The sequence below is a fragment of the Ammospiza caudacuta genome, chromosome 20 (genome assembly GCF_027887145.1).
Source record: "Ammospiza caudacuta isolate bAmmCau1 chromosome 20, bAmmCau1.pri, whole genome shotgun sequence".
NCBI classification, from domain to species: domain Eukaryota; kingdom Metazoa; phylum Chordata; class Aves; order Passeriformes; family Passerellidae; genus Ammospiza; species Ammospiza caudacuta.
This window is the reverse complement of record NC_080612.1, coordinates 11,003,340-11,012,563: the sequence shown is the minus strand read 5'-3', so window position 1 is coordinate 11,012,563 and position 9,224 is coordinate 11,003,340. Positions and strand designations below refer to the sequence as shown.

Sequence of the window (9,224 nt, the reverse complement as noted above, 5' to 3'; positions counted from 1 at the left end):
AAACAAAAAATTTCAGAGTGCTCATGGATTAAAATTAATGTAAATATATTTAATATTGTCACTGTGAAGCAGCATTTCCTGTGGCTGCCCAAGAATTCCACAGAGTACCAAGGTCAACCCCCAGATGTAAAAAAGAAAGTCCCAGCACAGCTCTGCCCCTGTTTGTCAGCTCCAGCCTGAGCTCAGAGCAGCGACACCCAGGGGCACAGCAGCCAAGGCACAGAGCAGAGTGCACCCAAACCTCACCAAACACAAATCCCCGGGACGAACGACACAACGCCCACTGCCCCGGCAGCAAAGCTCACTCGGCGAGGACGGGGAGCACGTTCTCCTTCTCCTCGGGAGGCTCCACGATGCGCAGGCAGCAGTCGGCGAACTCGAGGAACAGCGGCTCCCGCATCAGCCGCCTCAGGAGGGAGCTCTTGTCCCGAGCCTGCTCCAGGGCCAGCAGCAGCTGCCGCAGGTGCGGGTTCCGCAGCAACTCCCGCAGCTCCGCCGATTCCCCTGCGCAGGGAGGGGAGAAACGGAGTTACAGCTGAGTTAGAGCAGGGCCTGGGGCCAGCAAACCTTCCCGGGGACACAGCGACTGCCAGGGCACTGTCACGGTGCTCTCAGGGAAAGCTCGGCTCCCTGGAAAACCCAGGCGCTGGTGTTAAAGTGTTACAAGTGGGAAAAGAGTGGGGAGAAGAGGCAGGAAAATTAGGACAATAAGAATTTAGACAATTAAAGTTTGGGCAATAAAAAACAAAGAATTACAGACTCCCACTCTGCCCCAAAGCACCCCTTGCTAACAAAGGATTACCCCTTAAATGCAATGGCTTATTGTATAATTATATATCTCATACATGATTCAATCATTCCTCTCAAACCAGGGCGTTTCTGCTCAATTTCAGCTTCCCCCCTTCATCTTGTAAATCAGTTTTGTTGGTTCCTCCAAGTCTGAGCTTTCCTGATAAGGAAGCAATAATTCTTCTCTTGGGATCATGGTGTCCGTTTGTTGCTCCATCCAGAGAGGATAATGTGAGGAGATTCTTGATTATCTTTTCCATGCTTTGAGCTACTTACAAGAAGTATCTCACATCACATCGCTTCTATTTTAATGTTATGCTATAGCCTAAAAACAGTATTTACCACACCACTTAAAGGAGATTAATACAGCACTACCTAAAGGAATTTAACACCACAGGAGGTGAGCACAGCATCACTCTCCCACACCCCGTGCTTATCTCAGTATTTGCCAGGAGCGGGGTTTGTTACCCAGCAGCTGCAGTTTCTGCGGCGGGACGCGGTCCTGCTCCTCCTCCTCCTCGCCCACGATTTCCTCCGGGGCCGCGGGGCTGCCGGCGGGGGCAGGGGGGGATCCGGGCCCGGCCGCCTCCTCCTCCCGCCGGGCACCGGGCGCGCAGCGCTCTGCGGACACAGCCGGTCAGCCCCGGTTACCCCTGGTGAGCCCCGGTTATCCCGGTTAGCCCGGCCCGCACTCACCGCGGTGGGTCCGGCAGCACGGCACGGAGCAGCTGCGGGGAGAACGGCGTGAGAAACGGGCCCGGGGCCGCCGGCCGCACCCTCAGCCCGCGGTACCGGCCGTGACCCCAGCCCGCCCCTCGCTCACTGAGCGGTACCGGGCATTGCCCCCGCTCCCCGAGCGGTACCGGCCGTGCCCCGGCTCCCCCCAGCCCGCCCCTCGCTCACTGAGCGGTACCGGGCATTGCCCCCGCTCCCCCCAGCCCGCCCCTCGCTCACTGAGCGGTACCGGGCCGTGCCCCGGCTCCCCCCAGCCCGCCCCGCGCTCACTGAGCGGTACCGGGCATTGCCCCCGCTCCCCGAGCGGTACCGGGCCGTGCCCCGGCTCCCCCCAGCCCGCCCCGCGCTCACTGAGCGGTACCGGCCGTGCCCCGGCTCCCCCCAGCCTGCCCCTCGCTCACTGAGCGGTACCGGGCCGTGCCCCGGCTCCCCCCAGCCCGCCCCGCGCTCACTGAGCGGTACCGGCCGTGACCCCAGCCCGCCCCTCGCTCACTGAGCGGTACCGGGCCGTGCCCCCGCTCCCCCCAGCCCGCCCCTCGCTCACTGAGCGGTACCGGCCGTGCCCCGGCTCCCCCCAGCCTGCCCCTCGCTCACTGAGCGGTACCGGCCGTGCCCCCGGCTCCCCCCAGCCTGCCCCTCGCTCACTGAGCGGTACCGGCCGTGACCCCAGCCCGCCCCTCGCTCACTGAGCGGTACCGGGCCGTGCCCCCGCTCCCCCCAGCCCGCCCCTCGCTCACTGAGCGGTACCGGCCGTGCCCCGGCTCCCCCCAGCCCGCCCCTCGCTCACTGAGCGGTACCGGCCGTGCCCCCGGCTCCCCCCAGCCTGCCCCTCGCTCACTAGGCGCTGCCGCAGCGCGGACAGCGGTACCGGGCCGCGGCCCCCGCCCCGCACTCCGCGCACGGCCCCGGCGCCCTCATGGCCGCTCCCGCCGCTTCCGCTCCCACTTCCGCTTCCGCTCCACCGGCCAGGGCTGCCAATCGAGCGCCGCCAGGCAGGCGTGGTTAATCGACCGCCGAGCGCAGCCGTAGCCAGGGCGATTTATCGAGCTATTTAGAGATATTTCTATAAATAGATAAACATAAAGAGATATACGGATATAGATATATATAGAGAGAGCGCTGTGTATGGGGGAAGAAAGAAGGAGGAGTGGAGAGAGAGATGTATATATCGAGATAGGGGTAGAGGTATAGAAATGGGCATGTATAACATATTAATAGAAAATAAATAAATAGATAAATAAATAAAATTGTATATATATATATAAATAGAGAAATATAGAGAGTTAGAGAGGAATATAGATAGATATAAAGATTAGGAAACAACAAAGCAAAGAAACTGGAAAGAAATCCCTGAAAACCCCAAGTGGCTGGGATTGTGTGTGATCAATGTCAGAACATCCTCACTGTGTGGGTTTCCATGGGATTTTGTTGCTGTGCGTTGATGAAATACCACAGAGCAGCAGCAGAGCCAGAAGCATGAGCTGATGTCATGTGAAAAACACCAATCACTTGGTTTTAAAATTTCCAAGGTTTAATAGCAATAAAATGGTTATAAAAATAGTAATATAATTAGAGTAATAATAATTTTGATAATTGGGATTAGGAGAATATGAGACAATAGAAACAAAGAGTTACAGACGATCTGGGTATGTCTTTCAGGAACAAGTCAGCTTCTTCTGATAATGGAGCAATAAATGATTTTTCTCTGAAAGATTGAGGTGTCCTGTGGCTGCTGTCTGGTGCAAGTGCCTCATTCCTTTCTTCAAAAAATATCCCGCTTACATAGTTCCTATTTTAACTACAAAAGTTACCATTTCCCTACAAAACTACATTTTCCATCCTACTAAAATGTTAACACAGCACTGCTAATCACTACAACAAAATACAAACAGTAAACATCTGCGTGGAGCCACAGCATCTGCACTGTTCACGCTCTGTTATCAGTCCCTGTGGCTGCCCAGAGGAGCCCTGAGGCCACAAAGTGCAAGCTCTCAGTACTCCCCAGGTCCCAGAGCAAAGCAGGTTTGAACAGTTCCAAGAAAAGGGAAATAAAAATGAACAGTCCAGGGAAAACTCTGCCTCGGCCAGCTAAAGCAACGGAACAGCAAAGGAGTGCTCTGTTCTGCTCAGACAGCACAGTGCAGCTCAGGATGTGGAGCAGGGCTGCTTTTGGAGCAGTGAGTGCAGCCTCTGATAACAAACTCCTGCTGCTGCTTCTCCCCACCTCTGCTCTCAGAACCAGCACTGCAGGCACAGAATAGAATACCCAGCATTAACAGAGCACACAGCTGGGATACAAGCATCATAATGTGAGAAATAGCTACTCACTTTTCATACTTTAGGAAGGTCTATTAAACCTTACCAAAAATGCAGCAGAAGGCTGAAGAAAGAAAAAACATTACGGCACTGGGAACAAAAGATTTTCCCCACCATGTGCTCAGCCCCCTCACAATGGAGGTTTTTCCTTTTTAACCCTTTAACCCCTCCCAAAGTTCTGTCCATCAACCCCTTCTTCACTGTCCAGTGGTGGAGATCTCCTCCTCAAATCCTGACTGGAGCTCAGGTGTCACCGCAGTGACAAGCCAGCCCTCCCAGCCCTCCCTTGACAGCTGTCCCTTGTTAAATTGTACCCACGCGAGGGGGTACAACACCACCATAAACCATACAGCTTTTCTCAACTTATCACATGCTATTTGTCTGTTAATTGTGAGAGTCCACCATGGCATTCCTCGTTTATCCAATACACCACCTGGGATGGGGTGGGTGGGTTTGCTCAGACGTGGCCGATGGCGGCACAGGCCCTCACACGTGAGGCCCAGAGGCCGCACACAACACAACCATAAACCTATACAACTTTTCTCAACCTACACATACGATATTTGTCTATTAATTGTGAGAGTCCACCACTACATTCCTCATTCATCACAACACATCACCCTGGGATGGGGTGGGTGGGTTTGCTCAGACGTGGCCGATGGCGGCACAGGCCCTCACACGTGAGGCCCAGAGGCCATGCACAACACAACTCTAAATCTATACAACTTTTCTCAACCTATACACATGATATTTGTCTGTTAATTGTGAGAGTCAATCATGGCATCACTCATTTATCCCACTACACCACCCTGGGATGGGGTGGGTGTGTTTGCTCAGACATGGTCGACAGCGCAGGCCCTCACGCGCGAGGCCCAGAGGCCGCGCAGCGCCTTCAGCCGGGCCCCCAGCGCCCGGAGCCGCAGCGTGTAGAGCAGGGGGTTGCCCAGGCAGGTGAGGGTGATCAGTATGGCCGTGCAGTTCCTGAAGATGTACACCCCTGGGTACAGCTCGCCGTGGCAGCGCTGGTTGGCCGCGTCGAAGACGACGCCGGCCAGGAATGGCGCGTAGGACACCAGGGCCAGCAGCCAGATGGAGATGCTGGTCCTGGCCACCTGCGTCTCTGCCGACCTATAGGTGCCCGTGGCTTGGCCGCACGCCTGCATCCTCAGCTTCCTCTTCCTCAGGATGATGATGATCCTCAGGTAGGTGAAGAGGGGCACGAGGAAGGCCATGGCCACGTTGGGCATGGCGATGAAGACGAGGTAGTTGACGCAGAAGGGGCTGTAGAGCACCGAGATGTTGCTCTGCGCGTGCAGGCAGTTCCAGCCCATCAGGGGCAGGCAGCCCAGGAAGAAGGCCAGGACCCAGTTGATGAAGACCACGGCAACGGAGTGGTTCCTGGCCACCCTGAACCTCGTCCTCATGCTCTCGGCCACAGCCAGGTAGCGCTCGATACCGATGCTCACCAGGTTGTAGATGGTGGACAGGATGGAGGTGGTGTACAGGGAGTAGGGAGCCAGCATGTCCCAGGAGCCGAAGATGGTGATGTCAGGGTAGGTGATGAACAGCATGGAAATCCAGAAGCCAGAGAAGCTGGTGAAGAGGTCAGAGACAGCCAGGTTGCAGAAGAGGATGGAGATGGGCTTGTGCAGGTCCCTGGTGGCCAGGCGGGTGAAGATGGCGGTGCAGTTGAAGATGATGGAGACGATGTTGATGGTCAGCTGGGGGATGCCCAGGGCCAGCACCAAGTAGTGACTCCAGATCTTGGTGTGGTTGGCAGAGCAGTTCAGGAACCCATTCATGGTGGGGAATGCTCCTTTGGGCCGGCTCTGCTCATCCCATTCTCCCAGGAGCTCCCACCCCGATCCCCGGGCGCGGATCCTCTCCTGACACACAGCTCCTGCTGCCACATCATCGTCGCCACGGGGGTTAAACTTTAACCAGCTGTGTTTTTTAATATTTGGGTTGCCAGCTGGGGGCTGTGCCAATCCCCGGGAGTTGCTAGGATAGCCCAAACTGCAGAGCACATTTCCCACACGCATGAGCTGCTGGAAGCAACCTTTGACAAGAGCAAAGCCTGCCCAGGACTTGGGGAGATGGGTGGTGACGCCTGCAGTTGAAAATTCTTCAGGGATGTTCTCAAATGGAGTGAAGTGAACCCAGCTGTCACTCACAAATTAATTACATCATAAAGGATTAGAGAGGCAGGAAAGGAGGAGCAGAGTTTTGTGGGTTTGGAGGGCTGAGGGAACTGAAATAAAACATGAGTGCTGTGTCTCCAGCCTGGACCCCAACAGCCCAAAAATGCCTTTTCCCACTTAATCCTTTCATGATAACACAGCTAAAACAGCCAACACCACTACCCCTGCCTTTGCCACAGGATATTTTCTGTTTATTTCATGTGGCTTGGTCATTAATAAACCAGTACCCACACCAGTGTAGCTTCTCTTTCTCCAACTTTTTAAATGCAAATTATTTCTGAGAACTTAGACTGAAAGTACCTGAGAGCTGGGGGAGAAAAAAGCTCACAGAACACACATTCCATGCTCTCAGCAGAGGGCACTGCTGGAATAAAATACAGGGTACAGAGGCAGCAGGGAGATTTTAACCAGCTAAGCAGACCAGATGAGCAGGACAATTACCAGGTAAATTATCCATTTAGCCACATTATTTATTCTGATTCAATCGTATTTCATTGTTGCCTTAACAAAGGATTCACCTTTGTTGTTCAAAATTTTCTACCACGGCCTTGCCAAGCAGCTCAGTTGAATTGTTGGGCTCCCACATTCAGCACTGATCTTACAGCAGCAATTCAAGCCCCACAGGTGGGAATCTGTGAACTCTGATAGCTCCGCCAAAGTTAAAATGTAAGAAATTTAGGCTATAATTTTGAGTTTAAAAAGGGGACTTTTAGGCCTTTTTTTTTTCTATTGTAGTGTATGAAAGTATATTCAGTTTAACCTGCAGTCAGCATCCACGATTTTTGTGTATCAGGAATACTTTATAATTAATTAATACACTTTTAAATTGTGATTATTATATTTTATACAAGTCTAAGCAAGCAATAAGCATTTCAGATGGTCACAAGGGAATGATAACATAGAAATAAGGGCTGAGAAATGACCAGTCAAGCCTGGGGCTGTATTAACATCCTATAAAATATTCCTCTCCCAGTGTCCCAGATAAAACTCCCTTTGTAATCCCAGCCCTGGCAGCCACACCTCGGGTGTGAGGTTGCTGCTGAACAAGGGCCCCACTATTTCTGCCACCCCTGAGCCAGCCCAGCAAATCCTTTCCCTCCCAGCAGAGGTGGCAGCACAGCCCAGGTGGGCACAGGACACCTGTGATGAGCAAAACATCCACAGAGCAAAACGGTTTTGAAAACACCCCGGTGGCTAAAAATAATTTATCTGTGAATTTGGGCTCCAAAGGGCTCTAGATATTCCTGAAAATGCTGCTTGAAGTTGCTCTAATTTGAAAATTTGGTGCTCGAGCACAAAATGCTAAACGTTGTGAGATCAGAATGTAATTAAAGTAATATCAAGTGGTATAAATAGCTCTCCACAAAAGATCTGTAATCTGATTTCCCTAATAGAATCGCATACAAATTACCATCATGTTGCTGGATTAAGGGAGACAATAGTGTGGAAGCTGCTTTTTAGTGGGTTTAACACAGAGAAACCCCCAGATTTGTACATTCCAGCCCTCTGTGATGCAGCTGGAGCCCCCAAAACCAGATGAAAAACACTTTAAATCTAAAGCCCAACCTTTTCATGGAACAGCCTCAATCCAAGGACGTTTTTGTACTCCTGTATTCCAGGAACTGTGCAGCATTCCCCGTGCTTACCTCACCAGACCCTTGTGAGGAATTGTTATCTGCATCCTATAAATGGGGAAAGAACAATCCCATTGTTTGTTTAAGGTGACACAGGATTCCAGGCAACTCAATCTAATCTCCAGGATCTCAGGCTGACACCTCAGACACTGACTACACCTTGCTGTGGGCAGCTTTAGGTTTATATTTACCCAGATTTCACCTTCTGTAACACTTTGTTTTTAGTTCTGTGATTGCTTTTCTTTGAGTTCTGTGATTGTATTGACACTCTTTACCTGAGTGCCCGATTTGTTTTGATGTATGTGTAAGAAATGGCCTCATTTTGTGGAATTATCTGTTGATTGTGCCTGTGGGGAAGGCAATAACCACTGACCACACTGGAGAGGCTTCAGGCTGAATTTTTAGTGATGGTTCAGGTGTGGAAAATCCAAGTTCACCCAGCTGATCTCACAGGCTCAGAACTGCCCCCAGCTGCAGCTCAGCCTCCAGTGGGACCCACAAGGGCTCAGGAGGACAGGCCCCCTCTGGGACACACCAAAATTGATCCCAAAACAGGAATTCATGGAGGAGCTGAGCCCAGCCCTGCCCAGGAGCCCTTGGACGGCTCCCACCCTCACCCTGGGGTGAGGCACTGCGGCCCAGTGTCCTCTGAGCTGGAACTGGAACTGTGCCTGGAATTCCAGGGGAAAACTGCATCCTTGTGATGAAACAGGAGTGCCACAGCTCAGGGAGGAGACTTTAAATGCTTAATTCACGTTGCTAACTCAAGTGAACTCCAAACATCTCTATTTCAGTGTGCACGCAGGACAGTCCAAACAGGATGAGGGGTTTCCGTGTCCTGTCACCTTCTCCATTCCTGACCCCAAATCCTGGGGATTGGGATGGTTCTGCTTTCTCCCCGTTGTCCCTGCACTCAGCCCTGCACTGTCACCACGCTGCAGACACCAAACCAAATTGCCAAGAGTCCTGAGCAGCTCAGCAGGATCATGCCATGAGTCCCAGTTTCAGTGCCGGGGCCCTCAGCAGGGCTGTGGGATCACAGTGTCCCCCTGCCCTGCTCTCCGTGGCCATCCCGAGGCCTGCAAGGGAGAAACACTCAGGAAAGGGAGTGATACAAATAAGTGATACAATTTATGTTTCAATTAATGCAGATTAAAGCCTTCCTTTCTGGAGAGGGAGACACAAACAGGGTGTGTGATCTCCATCCAAGATTTTTTGGAGCTGTTTTGAAAACACAAAGCTCTGCTCCTCCTCCCCTGTCCAGCCTCTCTCTCTTGGAGGAATTTTTGCCTCCCAGGTTTGGAGTGATGGGAGACAAACACCTGGAACAGGTGAGAGGCAAATAAAGCCTGTCCAGGGTCAGCTGTGGGTGAATAAAGCAGAACCCATCGCAGTGTCCCACCTTGTGCTGGGACAGCATTCCCAGCACAGCCAGAGCCAGCCCACGTTTGCACATGGGAGATGAAGCTGCAATGTTTGTGCTTCACCCAGAGCTCTGAAATTCCAGATTTCCTCCTCAGGGGCGTGGGAGCTCTCAGCAGTAAAACGA

The 9,224-nt window shown here is 52.5% G+C and overlaps 2 protein-coding genes across 2 annotated transcripts; both read right to left on the bottom strand.

Annotated features, from left to right (window-relative positions):
* Positions 1–10: 10 nt before the first annotated feature.
* ZNHIT3 (zinc finger HIT-type containing 3) lies at positions 11–2,459 on the bottom strand. The gene is made up of 4 exons (XM_058817740.1): positions 2,363–2,459; positions 1,486–1,517; positions 1,258–1,410; positions 11–504 (listed from the first exon to the last, which is right to left on the bottom strand). The coding sequence occupies exons 1-4, from the start codon at positions 2,440–2,442 to the stop codon at positions 302–304; spliced, it is 468 nt and encodes a 155-aa protein (XP_058673723.1). The 5' UTR covers positions 2,443–2,459; the 3' UTR covers positions 11–301.
* A 2,214-nt stretch (positions 2,460–4,673) lies between these two features.
* On the bottom strand, positions 4,674–5,882 carry LOC131566645 (lysophosphatidic acid receptor 1-like). The gene has a single exon (XM_058817995.1). The coding sequence runs from the start codon at positions 5,880–5,882 to the stop codon at positions 4,674–4,676; it is 1,209 nt and encodes a 402-aa protein (XP_058673978.1).
* Between the last annotated feature and the right edge of the window lie 3,342 nt (positions 5,883–9,224).